Genomic DNA, 19,393 nt, shown 5'->3' with positions numbered 1-19,393 from the left:
ATGAAGGAAACATTAGCAAAGATCAATAAAACTAAAAGCTGGTTCTTTGAGAAGATAAACAAAATTGATAAACCATTAGCCAGACTCATCAAGAAAAAAAGGGAGAACACTCAAATCAATAGAATTAGAAATGAAAAAGGAGAAGTAACAACTGACACCACAGAAATGCAAACGATCATGAGAGATTACTACAAGCAACTCTATGCCAATAAAATGGACAACCTGGAAAAAATGGACAAATTCTTAGAAATGCACAAACTGCCGAGACTGAACCAGGAAGAAATAGAAAATATGAACAGACCAATCACAAGCACTGAAATAGAAACTGTGATTAAAAATCTTCCAACAAACAAAAGTCCAGGACCAGATGGCTTCACAGGCGAATTCTATCAAACATTTAGAGAAGAGCTAACACCTATCCTTCTCAAACTCTTCCAAAATATTGCAGAGGGCGGAACACTCCCCAACTCATTCTACGAGGCCACCATCACCCTGATACCAAAACCAGACAAAGATGTCACAAAGAAAGAAAACCACAGGCCAATATTCCTGATGAACATAGATGCAAAAATCCTCAACAAAATACTAGCAAACAGAATCCAACAGCATATTAAAAGGATCATACACCATGATCAAGTGGGGTTTATTCCAGGAATGCAAGATTCTTCAATATACAAATATCAATCAACGTGATACACCATATTAACAAATTGAAGGAGAAAAACCATATGATCATCTCAAAAGATGCAGAGAAAGCTTTCAACAAAATTCAACACCCATTTATGATAAAAGCCCTGCAGAAAGTAGGCACAGATGGAAATTTCCTCAACATAATAAAGGCCATATATGACAAACCCACAGGCAACATTGTCCTCAATGGTGAAAAACTGAAACCATTTCCACTAAGATCAGGAACAAGACAAAGTTGCCCACTCTCACCACTATTATTCAACATAGTTTTGGAAGTTTTAGCCACAGCAATCAGAGAAGAAAACGAAATAAAAGCAATCCAAATAAGAAAAGAAGAAGTAAAGCTGTCACTGTTTGCAGATGACATGATACTATACATAGAGAATAATAAAGATGCTACCAGAAAACTTCTAGAGCTAATCAATGAATTTGGTAAAGTAGCAGGAAACAAAATTAATGCACAGAAGTCTCTTGCATTCCTATACACTAATGATGAAAAATCTGAAAGTGAAATTAAGAAATACTCCCATTTACCATTGCAACAAAAAGAATAAAATACCTAGGAATAAACCTACCTAAGGAGACAAAAGGCTTGTATGCAGAAAATTATAAGACAGTGATGAAAGAAATTAAAGATGATACAAATAGATGGAGAGATATACTGTGTTCTTGGATTGGAAGAATCAACATTGTGAAAATGACTCTACTACCCAAAGCAATCTATAGATTCAATGCAATCCTTATCAAACTACCAATGGCATTTTTCACAGAACTAGAACAAAAAATTTCACAGTTTGTGTGGAAACACAAAAGAGCCCGAATAGCCAAAGCAATCTTGAGAACGAAAAATGGAGCTGGAGGAATCCGGCTCCCTGACTTCAGAGTATACTACAAAGCTACACTAATCAAGACAGTTTGGTACTGGCACAAAAACAGAAACATAGATCAATGGAACAGGATAGAAAGACCAGAGATAAACCCACGCACATATAGTCAACTTATCTTTGATAACGGAGGCAAGTATATACAGTGGAGAAAAGACCGTCTCTTCATAAGTGGTGCTGGCAAAACTGGACAGGTACATGTAAAAGTATGAAATTAGAACACTCCCTAACACCATACACAAAAATAAACTCATAATGGATTAAAGACCTAAATGTAAGGCCAGACACTATCAAACTCTTAAAGGGAAACATAGGCAGAACACTCTATGACACAAATCACAGCAAGATCCTTTTTGACCCAGCTCCTAGAGAAATATAAATAAAAACACAAATAAACAAATGGGACCTAATGAAACTTAAAAGCTTTTGCACAGCAAAGGAAACCATAAACAAGACCACAGGACAACCCTCAGAATGGGAGAAAATATTTGCAAATGAAGCAACTGACAAAGGATTAATCTCCAAGATTTACAAGCAGCTCATGCAGCTCAATAACAGAAAAACAAACAACCCAATCCAAAAATGGGCAGAAGACATAAATAGACATTTCTCCAAAGAAGATATACCGATTGCCAACAAACACATGAAAGAATGCTCAACATCATTAATCATTAGAGAAATGCAAGTCAAAACTACAATGAGATATCATCTCACTCCAGTCAGAATGGCCATCATCAAAAAATCTAGAAACAATACATGCTGGAGAGGGTGTGGAGAAAAGGGAACACTCTTGCACTGTTGGTGGGAATGTAAATTGATACAGCCGTTATGGAGAATAGTATGGATGTTCCTTAAAAAACTAAAAATAGAAGTACCATACGACACAGCAATTCCAGTACTTGGCGTATACCCTGAGAAAACCATAATTCAAAAAGAGTCATATACCAAATGTTCATTGCAGTTCTATTTACAATAATCAGGACATGGAAGCAACCTAAGTTTCCATCATTGGATGAATGGATAAAGAGGATGTGGCACATATATACAATGGAATATTACTCAGCCATAAAAAGAAACGAAATGGAGTTATTTGTAGTGAGGTGGATGGAGTTAGAGTCTGTCATACAAAGTGAAATAAGTCAGAAAGAGAAAAACAAATACAGTATGCTAACACATATATATGGAATCTAGAGTATGCTAACACATATATATGGAATCTAAGGAAAAAAAAAAAAAAGGTCATGAAGAACCTAGTGGCCAGACCGGAATAAAGACACAGACCTACTAGAGAATGGACTTGAGAATATGGGGACGGGGAAGGGTAAGATGTGACAAAGAGAGAGAGTGGCATGGACATATATACACTACCAAACGTAAAATAGATAGCTAGTGGGAAGCAACCGCATAGCACAGGGAGATCAGCTCTGTGCTTTGTGACCACCTAGATGGGTGGGATAAGGAGGGTGGGAGGGAGGAAGATGCAAAAGGGAAGAGATATGGGAACATATGTATATGTATAACTGATTCACTTTGTTATAAAGCAAGGACTAACACACCATTGTAAGGCAATTATACTCCAATAAAGATGTTAAAAAAAAAAAAATTGGAGCTGAAGGAATCAGGCTCCCTGACCTCAGACTATACTACAAAGCTACAGTAATCATGACAGTATGGTACCGGCACCAAAACAGAAATATAGATTAATGGAACAGGATAGAAAGCCCAGAGATAAACCCACGCACATATGGTCACCTTATCTTTGATAAAGGAGGCCAGTATATACAGTGGAGAAAAGAAAGCCTCTTCAATAAGTGGTTCTGGGAAAACTGGACAGGTACATGTAAAAGTATGAAATTAGAACACTCCCTAACACCATACACAAAAATAAACTCAGAATGGATAAAGACTTAAATGTAAGGCCGGACACTATCAAACTCTTAGAGGAAAACAGGCAGAACACTCCATGACATAAATCACAGCAAGATCCCTTTTGACCCAGCTCCTAGAGAAACGGAAATAAAAACAAAAATAAACAAATGGGACCTAATGAAACTTAAAAGCTTTTGCACAGCAAAGGAAACCATAAACAAGACCACAGGACAACCCTCAGAATGGGAGAAAATATTTGCAAATGAAGCAACTGACAAAGGATTAATCTCCAAAATTTACAAGCAGCTCATGCAGCTCAATAACAGAAAAACAAGCAACCCAATCCAAAAATGGGCAGAAGACCTAAATAAACATTTCTCCAAAGAAGATATACAGATTGCCAACAGACACATGAAAGAATGCTCAACATCATTAATCATTAGAGAAATCAAATCAAATCAAAACTACAATGAGATATCATCTCACACCGGTCAGAATGGCCATCATCAAAAAATCTAGAAACAATACATGCTGGAGAGGGTGTGGAGAAAAGGGAACCCTCTTGCACTGTTGGTGGGAATGTAAATTGATACAGCTGTTATGGAGAACAGTATGGATGTTCCTTAAAAAACTAAAAATAGAAGTACCATACGACCCAGCAATCCCACTACTGGGCATATACCCTGAGAAAACCATAATTCAAAAAGAGTCATGTACCAAAATGTTCATTGCAGCTCTATTTACAATAGCCAGGACATGGAAGCAACCTAAGTGTCCATCATCAGATGAATGGATAAAGAAGATGTGGCACATATATACAATGGAATATTAGTCATAAAAAGAAACGAAATGGAGTTATTTGTAGTGAGGTGGTTGGAGTTAGAATCTGTCATACAGAGTGAAGTAAGTCAGAAAGAGAAAAACAAATACAGTATGCTAACACATATATATGGAATCTTAGGAAAAAAAAAAAAAAAAAAAAGACATGAAGAACCTAGTGGCCAGACCGGAATAAAGACACAGACCTACTAGAGAATGGACTTGAGGATATGGGGAGGGGGAAGGGTAAGATGTGACAAAGTGAGAGAGTGACATGGACATATATACACTACCAAACTTAAAATAGATAGCTAGTGGGAAGCAAGCGCATAGCACAGGGAGATCAGCTTGGTGCTTTCTGACCACCTAGATGGGTGGGATAAGGAGGGTGGGAGGGAGGAAGATGCAAAAGGGAAGCGATATGGGAACATATGTATATGTATAACTAATTTTTATAAAGCTGAAACTAACACACCATTGTAAAGCAATTATACTCCATTAAAGATGTTAAAAAAAATTGTGTTTGTTAAATGAATGATTGTTATTGAATAAAATGTAAATCTACATTAATCACTAATTTACTGTAACATTTTTTCTTAAAGGTAATGAGAAGAATTTTGGACAACAGTTTCTTCATTTATTTCTTGTGGAAGGAAAGCCCACAGTTAAATATGGATGTGGAAGTTCTCAAAATATCTTGACTCTTTCTGCTAATTACAGAATTAACAGAAATGCATTCATCCCTATAACAATACGGTAAGTACCCCATAGTAGTTCCTTGAACTATAGTGCTGAGCCTTATTTTTTAAAAGTTTTTTACATGTGTAATAGCCACCTAAATACAGAAAGAAAGAAAAAAAGGTCTCTCTGAAAATTGTTTTCCCAATCGTTTTTTTTTTCATTTTAGTGAATTAAACTACAAATTTGATACCATCCATTATCAATCAAATTTTAGACAAAATGAATGAATTTCTCTGAAAATATTTTGAAGCAAATAAATAGATTAAAGAATTGGGTAGTTCAGCTGAAATTAAGATCTAGTTCAATTGTTCAACAAAATATCTATTGAGTGAAAAGAGCACTGCTCTTAGGAAATGGAGGGGGGGAAATGTCATTAGCACAGAACAGAAAAAAGAAAATTCAGTAGAAAAAAATCGCATATTAAATGGAAATGTCCCTCTGGAGCATATAAAATTTTGGAAGGCAGTCTTGAAATTAATTCATGCTTCAAAATTAGGAAATCCTAAAAAGAGAAATGGCTAAATATGATGATCACATCCCAAGGGCACTACTGAAAAAAATTTACATGTAGCAGCCAAGAATTTAAAATTGCTCATCAGTATAGCAATCTAGTGATAATGTTCTCCAAAGTTACTCTTTGTCAGTTAAAAATAACATTTTGTGTCTGACTTTATGTATTAGATGACATTTGGATAAGTTTGTCTGATCATCTGGAATCTTGGCTGACCTATGAAGGTTATATAAATCGAATAATCTTTCCCAGGGTCTGCATCAATCTGAAAATAAAATCAAAGAAACTGACCCCAATCTGAAAATGGAAAATACATACAGGCAGGAACAGTATCTTACTCATCTTTAATGTACTTAGTAGGGCATCTGACAGATTCTCATAAATGTCTGAATGAATGAAGAAATGAGAGTGTCTGGGCTGGGAAATTCAGCTGGTTATGACTAGAAGGCAATGAAATTACCCTAAGGTAATGAAATTGTTATTCATAAATTAGGCATACCCTTTTGGAACACTGAGTTATGTACAGAAAAAAACAAACTTTGAGAGCAATGGACTTAACTCCAATTTCAATCATTTCTCTTACAAAAGCATGATGTTGATCACAGAAAAGGAGCCCAATGAGAAGGTGAATAACTTAAAACCAATTTAAAAGGCATTTCTTGATAACCTCATCATTTTAAACAATGTCATCATTTTATACAAACAGTCTATTACATATGAAGTAATCTCTATTTTTGGTCACACTTTCTTGAAGGACTGATTTCATGTTTTGCCTTTAACGAAAGAGGACCTAGTCAGGCAGTCCTCAAACAAACCCTTCAAATCCTTAGGTAGCCTCAAGTTGAAAGCATCCTGTAAAAAATTACTGACACTTTTATTAAAACTGAAAACAAAGGACTTTGGATTAATTTTATCCAAAATTTAGAAAGTGAAATACATCCATCTTTACTGATGCAAAAATGTAATTCTGATTTGTCTTGTCATCAATATCCTACAAGACCTCAGGGTGACAATAGTTTGCATTAAAGGCTGACCCTAGAACTATATTATATATGATACATTATATTATACATTACATATTATATTACTTAAATTATTTAAATTTATATAATTTTAAAACAGTCTATGTATTTAAATTATTTAAATTTATATAATTTATATAATTTTAAAACATTATATTAATTTAAATAAATTAGTTAAAATAAATTAACTACAAATTAATTTTAGAAAAGTTGAGTGCCCACTTGCTCTCTCAATATTTCTTAATTTTTCTCATTTTTCTTTCTGTTTCTTCTGCGGTTTTTTCCCTGTTTTTAATTTTATTTATTCATGTAACAAATTTTTTTTTAATATTTGTAGTACTATACTAAGCTCCTGGAATTCAATGTTAAGCCAAAACAGACAAAATCCTAATTCTTATATAAAGTTTAGTGAGGCAGATTGCCAAATAGTCACACTAAGGAGGAAATATCAATAATTAAAATTTGAGATGTGTGGGAAATTTTAAAAAAATGGTGCAAGGAAAACAAATTACAAAGTAGCCTGGCCTAGGATAAAGAGTCAAAGGAAGCTCTCTGAAAAATGGGTAGAGGTGATGAACTAGGTAAAAACAAACTAGCAGAAACAGTCAAAGCATTGGTGTAGGAGTTCCAGGCAGTGGAAAGAGTATGAGGAAAGAGCCTTTGGTGGAAAGAGCCACAGTATATTAAGGGATCCAATAGACCAACTGTGTATGGAACAGAGGAGCAGAGGAGGATGGCTGAGGATTGGAAAGTGAAGACTGAGGGTCCACCAGATGGCAAACACTGTAGGGCCCTATAGCTGGCTTAAAGAGTGATTGAAGGGGGCCACTTAGCTGTCTGTTATATGTCCAAATAAGACATATGGTGGCTTGGACTAGGCTAGTGTCATATAGAAATTGACAGATTAAAAAAATAATTAAGGTTGGTGGTCAAGATGGCAAAGTGGGAAAACTCTAAGCTCACCTCCTCCCATGAGCACAGAAAAATTCAGCTAATTACAAAACAACTATTGATCAGAAAGACCAAAAGACTAGCAGAAAAAATCTTCTACAGCTAAAGATTTAAAGAACCACAAGACAATGGGTTGGAGGGGCTGAGTCACGATATAGTCAACACCCATTCCCATGTGTGGGTGGCCCACAAACAGGAGGATAGTTACAATTGTAGAGGTTCTCCCCAAGGAACAAGGGGTCTGAGCCCCACATCAGGCTCTCCAGTCCAGGAGTCCTGCACCAGGAAGATGAGCCATAGGAACATTGGCTTTGAAGACCAGCAAGGCTTGCATATAAGAGAGCCAGAGAGCTGTGGAAGATAGACTCCATTCTTAAAGGTGCAAACAAAATCTCACACACTCCAAGACCCAGGGCAGAAGAAGTGATTTGAGACAAGCCTGGGTCAGACCCACATGCTGATCTTGTAGAGCTTCCTGGAGAGGCAGGAGGAGACTGTTTCTCACCCTGGGGACATAGACACTGGTGGCAGCCATATTAGGGAGCTCGTTCTACCATAAGGACACTGATGCTGGCAAGCACCATTTTGGAATCCTCTCTCTAGCTTATTAGTGCCAGGACCCAGACTGGCCCACCAGCCAGCTGGCACCAGTACTAGGATGTTTCAGGCCAAGAAGTTGGCCTGGCAGGGACACAGGCCCACCCACAAGCAGGCTGGCTGCCTTAGACCTGCTGAGGCTAGCCTCTCCAGGACCCAACCCCATGCACCAGCAGGCCAACACCAGCTCTGGGACACCATGGACCCCTAAGCCAGTTGCCCTGGGATCTGGCCCTATCCCCCAGGGGGCTGACACAAGCTATGGGACACCCCAAACCCCACAGTCACTCATGTTAGGAGCCAGCCTCTCACACCAGCTCTGAAAGAAGTAACAAACAACACCACAAATATACAAAGGATTATAAGAGAGTACTATGAACAATTATACACCAAACAAATGGACAACTTAGAAAAACTGAATAAATTCACAGAAACAAACAATCTCTCACAGTTGAATCAGGAAGAAATAAAAAATATAAACAGACCAATTACTAGTAATTAAATTTAATGACTAATTAAAAACCTCCGACCTTAAATGTAAATGGATTAAATGGTCCCACCAAAAGACATAGACTTGCTGAATGGATACAAAAACAAGACCTGTATATATGCTATCTATAAGAGACCCACTTCAGACTTAGGGACACATACAGACTGAAAGTGAGGGGATGGAAAAAGATATTCCATGCAAATGGAAATCAAAAGAAAGCTGGAGTAGCAATTCTCATATCAGACAAAATAGACTTTAAAATAAAGACTATTACAAGAGACAAAGAAGGACACTATATAATGATCAAGGGATTGATCCAAGAAGAAGATGAAACAATTATAAATATTTATGCACCCAACATAGGAGCACCTCAATACATAAGGCAAATACTAACAGCCATAAAAGGGGAAATTGACAGTAACACAATCATAGTAGGGGACTTTAACACCCCACTTTCACCAATGGACAGATTATCCAAAATGAAAATAAATAAGGAAACACAAGATTTAAATGATACATTAAACAAGATGGACTTAATTGATATTTATAGGACATTCCACCCCAAAATAACAGAATACACATTTTTCTCAAGTGCTCATGGAACATTCTCCAGGATAGATCATATCTTGGGTCACAAATCAAGCCTTGGTAAATTTAAGAAAATTAAAATCATATCAAGTATCTTTTCCGACCACAACGCTATGAGACTAGATATCAATTACAGGAAAAGATCTGTAAAAAATACAAACACATGGAGGCTAAACAATACACTACTTAATAACGAAGTGATCACTGAAGAAGTCAAAGGGGAAATCAAAAAATACCTAGAAACAAATGAAAATGGAGACACGACGACCCAAAACCTATGGGATGCAGCAAAAGCAGTTCTAAGAGGAAACTTTATATCAATACAAGCCTACCTCAGAAACAGGAAACATCTCAAATAAGCAACCTAACCTTGCATCTAAAGCAATTATAGAAGGAAGAACACAAAAACCCCAAAGTTAGCAGAAGGAAAGAAATCATAAAGATCAGATCTGAAATAAATGAAAAAGAAATGAAGGAAACAATAGCAAAGATCAATAAAACTAAAAGCTGGTTCTTTGAGAAGATAAACAAAATTGATAAACCATTAGCCAGACTCATCAAGAAAAAAAGGGAGAACACTCAAATCAATAGAAGTAGAAATGAAAAAGGAGAAGTAACAACTGATACTGCAGAAATACAAACTATCATGAGAGATTACTACAAGCAGCTCTATGCCAGTAAAATGGACAACCTGGAAGAAATGGACAAATTCTTAGAAATGCACAAACTGCCGAGACTGAACCAGGAAGAAATAGAAATTATGAACAGACTAATCACAAGCACTGAAATTGAAACTGTGATTAAAAATCTTCCAACAAACAAAAGCCCAGGACCAGATGGCTTCACAGGCGAATTCTATCAAACATTTAGAGAAGAGCTAAAACCTATCCTTCTCAAACTCTTCCAAAATATTACAGAGGGCGGAACACTCCCCAACTCATTCTACGAGGCCACCATCACCCTGATACCAAAACAAGACAAAGATGTCACAAAGAAAGAAAACTACAGGCCAATATTCCTGATGAACATAGATGCAAAAATCCTCAACAAAATACTAGCAAACAGAATCCAACAGCACATCAAAAGGATCATACACCATGATCAAGTGGGGTTTATTCCAGGAATGCAAGGATTATTCAATATACACAAATCAATCAACGTGATTCACCATATTAACAAACTGAAGGAGAAAAACCATATGATCATCTCAATAGATGAAGAGAAAGCTTTCGACAAAATTCAACACCCATTTATGATAAAAGCCCTGCAGAAAGTAGGCATAGATGGAATTTTCCTCAAGATAATAAAGGCCATATATGACAAGCCCACAGGCAACATCATCCTCAATGGTGAAAAACTGAAACCATTTCCACTAAGATCAGGAACAAGACAAGGTTGCCCACTCTCACCACTATTATTCAACATAGTTTTGGAAGTGTTAGCCACAGCAATCAGAGAAGAAAACGAAATAAAAGCAATCCAAATTGGAAAAGAAGAAGTAAAGCTGTCACTGTTTGCAGATGACATGATACTATACATAGAGAATAATAAAGATGCTACCAGAAAACTTCTAGAGCTAATCAATGAATTTGGTAAAGTAGCAGGATACAAAATTAATGCATAGAAGTCTCTTGCATTCCTATACACTAATGATGAAAAATCTGAAAGTGAAATTAAGAAATACTCCCATTTACCATTGCAACAAAAAGAATAAAATACCTAGGAATAAACCTACCTAAGGAGACAAAAGGCTTGTATGCAGAAAATTATAAGACAGTGATGAAAGAAATTAAAGATGATACAAATAGATGGAGAGATATACTGTGTTCTTGTATTGGAAGAATCAACATTGTGAAAATGACTCTACTACCCAAAGCAATCTACAGATTCAATGTAATCCTTATCAAACTACCACTGGCATTGTCACAGAACTAGAAAAAAAAATTTCACAATTTGTATGGAAACACAAAAGACCCCGAATAGCCAAAGCAATCTTGAGAACGAAAAATGGAGCTGGAGGAATCAGGCTCCCTGACTTCAGAGTATACTACAAAGCTACAGTAATCAAGACAGTTTGGTACTGGCACAGAAACAGAAACATAGATCAATGGAACAGGATAGAAAGCCCAGAGATAAACCCACACACATATGGTCACCTTATCTTCGATAAAGGAGGCAAGCATATACAGTGGAGAAAAGACAGTCTCTTCAGTAAGTGGTGCTGGGAAAACTGGACAGGTACATGTAAAAGTATGAAATTAAACACTCTCTAACACCATACACAAAAATAAACTCAAAATGGATTAAAGACCTAAGTGTAAGGCCAGACACTATCAAACTCTTAGAGGAAAACATCGGCAGAACACTCTATGACATAAGTCAAAGCAAGATCCTTTTTGACCCAGCTCCTAGAGAAATGGAAATAAAAACAAAAATAAACAAATAGGACCTAATGAAACTTAAAAGCTTTTGCACAGCAAAGGAAACCATAAACAAGACCACAGGACAACCCTCAGAATGGGAGAAAATATTTGCAAATGAAGCAACTGACAAAGGATTAATCTCCAAAATTTACAAGCAGCTCATGCAGCTCAATAACAGAAAAACAAGCAACCCAATCCAAAAATGGGCAGAAGACCTAAATAAACATTTCTCCAAAGAAGATATACCGATTGCCAACAAACACATGAAAGAATGCTCAACATCATTAATCATTAGAGAAATGCAAATCAAAACTACAATGAGATATCATCTCACACCAGTCAGAAGGGCCATCATCAAAAAATCTAGAAACAATACATGCTGGAGAGGGTGTGGAGAAAAGGGAACCCTCTTGCACTGTTGGTGGGAATGTAAATTGATACAGCCGTTATGGAGAACAGTATGGATGTTCCTTAAAAAACTAAAAATAGAAGTACCATATGACCCAGCAATCCCACTACTGGGCATATACCCTGAGAAAACCATAATTCAAAAAGAGTCATGTACCAAAATGTTCATTGCAGCTCTATTTACAATAGCCAGGACATGGTAGCAGCCTAAGTGTCTATCAACAGATGAATGGATAAAGAGGATGTGGCACATATATACAATGGAATATTACTCAGCCATAAAAAGAAATGAAATGGAGTTATTTGTAGTGAGGTGGATGGAGTTAGAGTCTGTCATACAGAGTGAAGTAAGTCAGAAAGAGAAAAACAAATACAGTATGTTAACACATATATATGGAAAGTAAAGAATAAAAAAAAAAAGGTCATGAAGAACCTAGTGGCAAGATTGGAATAAAGACACAGACCTACTAGAGAATGGACTTGAGGATATGGGGAGGGGGAAGGGTAAGATGTGGCAAAGTGAGAGAGTGGCATGGACATATATACACTACCAAACATAAAGTAGATAGCTAGTGAGAAGCAGCCGCAGATCTGCTCTGTGCTTTGTGACCACATAGAGGGGTGGGATAGGGAGGGTGGGGGGGAGGGAGATGCAAGAGGGAAGAGATATGGGAATATATGTATATGTATAACTGATTCACTTTGTTATAAAGCAGATACTAACACACCATTGTAAAGCAATTATACTCCAATAAAGATGTTTAAAAAAAGTAAATACATAAAAGTAAAGGAATACAAAGAAACCCATGATCAAATCTTTGTTTCTTCTAGGCACTCAGTAAATAGTAATTAAATTTCATTGTAATTGAATTGAAATAATCTTAATGGCAGGTCATTAAGTGCCTCAGATTAAGTTCTATATTTATCACTGTGTCCCTGTGTCCATTTAATCCTGGGTCTGCTCTCAGAGATTTAGAAATATTATGACCCAAGGATCATTCTCTTCACTCTCCCTTCCTACCGCATATTACCTTTATTTGAATGGAAATGCATACTTGTAGTAACATCTCCTCCCTACTTTCAGCAGACCAAATGTTACCCTGACCCCATTTAATTAAAGATAATTTTGAGATAATATAAAATTTCCCTTTATCCCAAACATAGTTGGTAGCTCTTAAGGTCCTATGATGATGGTCCCATGACCATGGGGGGAAATGGATTATATTAATATTTCAATTAAACATTTCCACTGAACTTTAGAATCTAATAATACCATTAGAGTTATACCTAGTTCCTTGTTAAAATTTTTAAAATATTTATCATCCTGTTTTAAATATTACTTTTGTTTCCAAGAGACAGTAGGGCCAAATAAAGATAAAAAAAAAAAAAAAAAAGAAAAACCTCCCAACAAACCGGAGTCCAGGACTAGACAGCTTCACAGGTAAATTCTGCCAAACATTTAAAGAAGGTTTTATGCCTATCCTCAACTTCTTCCAAAAAATTGAAGAAGGAAGAATGTTTCCAAACTCATTATACAAGGCCAGCATCACCCTGATACCAAAATCAGACAAAGACAACACAAAAAAGAAAATTACAAGCCAATATCACTGATGAAAATAGACGAAAAATCCTCAACAAAATACTAGGAAACCAAATTCAACAGTATATTAAAAGGACCATATACCACAATCAAGTGGGATATATCCCAAAGATATAAGAATGGTTCAGTACTTGCAAATTAGTCAATGTGATGCACCACATTAACAAATTGAAGGTTAAAATTATATGATCATCTTAATAAATGCAGAAAAAGTTTTTGACAAAATTATACATCTATTTGTGATAAAATTCTCAACAAGGTAGGTATAGAGGGAATATACCTTGATATCATAAAAGCCATATATGACAAATCCACAGCTAACATTATACTCAATGGTGAAAAGCTGAAAGCATTTCCTCTAAGATCAAGACAAAGACAAGAATGCCCACTCTCACCACTTTTATTCAACATAGTATTGGAAGTTCTAGCCAGAGCAATCAGACAAGAAAAGTAAATAAAAGCAATCCAAATTAGAAACAAAGAATTAAAACTGTCACTGTTTGCAGATGGCATGATACTATAAATAGAAAATCCTAAAGACACCACCAAAAAACCAACTAGAACCCATCAACGAATTATGTAAAGTTGCAGGATACAAAATTAATACACAGAAATCTGTTGCACTTCCATACACTAATAAAAAACTACAGAAAGAGAAATTAAGAAACAATCACACTTAAACAATCGTACAAAAAAGGATAAAATACCTAAAAATAAATCTAACTAAGGAGATAAAAGAACTGTACCTGGAAAACTACACGACACTGATGAAAGAAACTGAAGATGATACAAACAGATGGAAAGATACACTGTGTCCATGGGTTGGAAGAATTAATATTGTTAAAATCACAATACTACCCAAGGCAATCTAAAGGTTCAATGCATTTCCTGTCAAAACACCAATGGCAGTGCATACAAATCCATGCCACTCTCTCACTTCATCCCAGCTTCCCCTTCCCCTTCCCTGTGTCTTCAAGTCCATTCTCTATGTCTGCGTCTTTATTTATTCCTCTCCTGCCCCTACGTTCTTCAGAACCTTTTTTTTTTTTTTTTTTTTTTTTTAGATTCCATATATATGTGATAGGGAGGGTGGGAGGGAGACACAAGAGGGAGGAGATATGGGGATATATGTATATGTATAGGTGATTCACTTTGTTATAAAGCAGAAATTAACACACCATTGTAAAACAATTATACTCCAATAAGGATGTTTAAAAAAAAAGTTAACTCATTAAATACATTAAAAATAGTGGCATTTATCATAGAACTAGAACAAAGAACTCTAAAATGTGTGTGGAAACATGAAGGACTCCAAATAGCCAAAAAAAATCTTGAGAAAAAAGAACAAAGCTGGAAGTATCATACTGCATGATTTCAAACTTGTAGTAACAAAGCTACTAAAATCAAAACAGTATGGTGTTGGCACCAAAAACAAAAACAAAAAACAAAAAAACAAAATCAATGGAACAGAATAGAGAGCCCAGAAATGAACCCAGGCTTACCTGTTTATTTAATCTACAACAAAAGAGACAAAAACATGCAACAAGGAAAAGAACCTCCCTTTAATAAATGGTGTTGGGAAAACTGGACAGCTACAGGCAAAAGAATCAAACTAGACTACTCTTTCACACCATATACAAAAATATATCCAAAATGGATAAGACCTAAAACTATAAAACGGCTAAAAAAACATAAGCAGTACACTCGTTGACATAGATCTCAGTAATAATTTTTTTTAGGTTAGGTATCACCTCAGGCAAAGGAAACAAAAGCAAAAATAAATAAATGAGACTGCATTAAACTAAAATGTTTTTACACAATGAAGGAGATTATCAACAAAATGAAAAGGCCACCGACTGAATAGGAAAAAATATTTGCAAATGATGTATCCAATAAGGGGTTAATATCCAAAATATACAAAGAACTTATAAAACTCAACGTCAAAAAAACAAGCAATCTGATTAAAAAATGGGCAGAGTATCTGAATAGACATTTTTCCAAAGCAGACATACAGATGGCCAACAATCACATGAAAAGATGCTAAACGTCACTAATCCTCAGGAATTTGCAAACCCAAACCACAATGAGATATCATCCCACACCTGTCAGAATGGCTATTATCAAAAAGACAACAAATATCACACACACACACACACACACACACACACACGCACATACACACAATGGAATAGTACTCAGCCATAAAAAAAAGAATGAAATTCTGCCATTTGCAGCAACACACTTGGGCCTACAGGGTATTATGCTAAGTGAAATAAGACAGACAGGGAAAGACAAACACTGTATGATTTCACTTATATGTGGAATCTACAAAACAAAACAAATGAGCAAACATAACAAAATCGAATCAGAGTCATAGATACAGAGAACAAACAGTAGGTTGCCAGACGGAAGAAGGGTGGGGGTAGGATAGAAATAGGTGAGGGAGATTAAGAGGTACAAACTTCAAGTTGCAAAATAAATGAATCATGAGTATGAAATGTACAGTGTGGGGAATATGGTCAATAATCTGTGGTTTCCAGAGGCAAGGTATGGGGGAGGGGAATTGGATGAAGGCAGTCAAAAGGTACAAACTTTCAGTTGTAAGATAAATACTAGGGAAGTAATGTACAGCATGATAAATATGATTAGCACTGTTGTATGTTACATATGAAAGTTGTTAAGAGATTAAATCCTGAGTTCTCATCACAAAGAAAAATTTTTTCAATTTATTTAATTTTGTATCTATACAAGATGATGAATGTTCACTAAACTTATTGAGATAATCATTTCATATTGTATGTAAGTCAAATCATTATGCTGTACACCTTAAACTCATACAGTGTTGTGTGCCAGTTAGATTTCAATGAACCTGAAAAAAAAAAAACTAATTAGGAGTAAAATTGACTGATTAATACCAGAAGTGAAAGGAGAGGTATCAAAAATGAATACTCATCTTCTGATGTGCAACCAGATAGATTTTAGCAAACAATGCAAGGAAAGCATTTTTCATAGAGAAGATTGCGAATGAGTTCAGGCTTGAGCATTGATGAGATTAGGTGCCTTTGGTACATCAAAGTGGAGTTTTCAAGTGGAATCTATGGATGTAACACTCAGAAGAGAGGTCTGGATGGGAAATATAATTTATGAGTCATCAGCATGCAGGTGGTAATTGAAACCATGAGTATGGATGAGCGTATAGGGTGAGTTGAAAAAATTGCCTGGTACTGAGTGTTGAGGAGCTGACATTCGATGACTGAGTAGAGGAATATGACATTATAAAAAGTATGAGAAGGAGTAACCAGAGGAGTAGGAGGCAAACAAAAGAAGTGGGGTCAGGGAAAGCAGAGGAAAGGTTTATCAAATGCTCTGATAGTCCATTGGACGGTCCTCATGATTCCATGCCCTGAAGGCATCATTCCAGGAGGATAGAGTAAGAAGCCAGATTGGAGGAAATTGAAATAACCAGTGTAGACAACTTTCAAGAATTTTACTGTGAAATGTAAAAAGAGGTAAGGTGAGATCTAGAGAGAGGTGAAGGGTCAAGAGGAAAAAAATGTAAGATTAAAGAGACTTAAGCATGTTTAATTGTCGATTGGAATTATTAGTTGAGTGGAAGGTGTTAATACACAGAAAAATAAGTAGTTGAGAATAGCAAGTCCCTTAGAAGTTTGGAGTCAGGAGATACAATACACATGAGTAAAGATTCCTGGCAGAGGGGAGAGAAATTGGAGAAAGACTTAGACATTGAGGCTTCTGATTTCCATTTTCCCGTAAATACTTTGGCCTGTGACTGCCTTGCTTTACCTCCATTTATCTAGTTGTATTTGTTCTTGTCTCCTCACTGTCTTGTGTGCTCCACTCTTATCTCTCCATCCTTAACCAGGCATAATTTGGAATTAAAATTTTAAATTCTCACTAACAGAACTCTTTCTATGCAAAATCAGAACAGACATCTCCCTAAAAAGCATGGGAATTAGGTTCCTTTTTCATAATATGAATGTTGATGGAATTTTTATTCCATATTTAAGGGTTCTTGACAATCAAATACCATAGCATAATTTATAAGAACTTATTTTCAAAACTTAATGGAATGAGCTCTAAGGTAAACATGTAAAAGATGGCTTCGATTTTTATTTTGTTATGTCAGTACTTCCTCCTACTAAATCTGCATTATAGGAGATGAAAGGAGATGGCAGGATAGAACAAACTTGAATAAGCCACCTGTAGTGATTGAAGTCAATTCAGTATCAAGATAGAAGTTCTTCTTAAATGAAATGGAGCAGAGATCACAGTTCTAGAGATACATTGTAATTCATACTCATGCACAGTTTTTCTTTCATTTCAACACATTTTGAAAGGGATCACATAGAGAGAATATTGGTTTCCACAAGGGTTATTCTCCATTGGGGAAGTTCAGAAAAATTGTCTTACTATATATATTTTTTCTAAAGTTTCTGAAGTTTAAATTTTTCTAGTACCTTTTGTGTCTGTCATATACAAAAGCTAACGCATTATTCATTACTTTTTTTCCCTAAAGAACCCCTATGTCCTTTCCTCTAGGGAATTAACTGTGTTATCTGCATGTTTTAAAGCCACATAACCTCTTCTACCTTCCTTAGTTCCCGCCATCCCAAACGCCTGACAACATTCTCTCAAAGATTTATCTAGAGGTATAAAGTCATCTGTGTATATCTAAGGCACACTCTAATATCTAATAATTCATTTTGGTTAACAGACTTTTAGGGTAGCCAAAGCCAAGTGGATGTTGGCCAAGAATTGCATGACTGCCAGAACTACATATCCCTGTCAGCCACTTCTTAGTATAGCAGGTCAGTGTAAAGGAATTCATGCTTGGTTTAAGACCAATTGAACAGAGGCTGGAAAAGTTTCTGTAGTTGGATAGCAATAACCTCAGTACTTGTGAAAATTCAAACAAACAACAAGTAAAACCATTGCAAGCATTTTCATCACATTACTCTCCTGGATATTTGGTACAGAAAACAAAGTAAATTAATAAAAACTGCTGATGAGTTTTATAAATGGACTGATTTTTACCTCTTGTTTGATCTTACTAATTTCTATGAGATAAAAACCTCATACAGATAGATGTATATCTGTGTGTGTGTGTGTGTGTGTGTGTGTGTATCTGGGCAAATTATTTTTTATTTATTTTATTAGCTCATTTCCCACAGTTGTTTGATCAAGAAAGTAGATAAAAAATTTATTATAATGCAAAACCAACATTAACCTCAAAAGAATGGGAAGTAAAAAGGATTCTGAGTAGGATTGATTTCAGCTATATCAAATGAAGAGATTTACTAGCATATAATTTATGAAAAATAAGAAAGGAACAAACAACTTCTCATAATACCAGTATTTAATCATCAAACGCCTTTCAGACAACTTTGCTCAAAATCAGACTGCAGTGCTTTCCCATTTTCCCACATAAATTTTCTGTATTATAACTCAGCTGGTATTGACCTCTAACTCCATACAGAGAATGAGCAGAGGACCACCCAAGTTCATGTAAGAAGAAAGAATATTCATAATGTATTGTCAGCTATAATTTTGAGTATAACTCAAAATGTACTTTATGTTTCTGATTTTCTAAAATATGCAAAACTTTTTCACATGTTTCTGATAGTTAATATTATACAAACTAAGGATTGCATGCCTTTAGTCTTAGAGCCAAGAAACTATGAAATAGTGAGAACCTTCAGCTCTTGAAACAGATGGTGACTGTTGAACTGTGCTAAATCTATAAGATATTAGATTTATTGATAAACATTGCCATGTCTAT

At 35.7% G+C, this 19,393-nt stretch overlaps 1 protein-coding gene across 1 annotated transcript in view; it reads left to right on the top strand.

Annotated features, from left to right (window-relative positions):
• Positions 1–19,393, top strand: part of EYS (eyes shut homolog) — a 1,820,808-nt gene that overhangs the window by 1,426,256 nt on the left and 375,159 nt on the right. The window contains exon 31 of the mRNA XM_068550856.1: positions 4,865–5,018. Coding sequence (XP_068406957.1) covers positions 4,865–5,018 — 154 coding nt within the window. The remainder of the gene's footprint in view (positions 1–4,864; positions 5,019–19,393) is intronic.

Source organism: Eschrichtius robustus, chromosome 9 (assembly GCF_028021215.1).
Source record: "Eschrichtius robustus isolate mEscRob2 chromosome 9, mEscRob2.pri, whole genome shotgun sequence".
Lineage (NCBI taxonomy): Eukaryota > Metazoa > Chordata > Mammalia > Artiodactyla > Eschrichtiidae > Eschrichtius > Eschrichtius robustus.
Note: the sequence above shows the minus strand (reverse complement) of the source record. Positions and strands in the feature narration are given on the sequence as shown.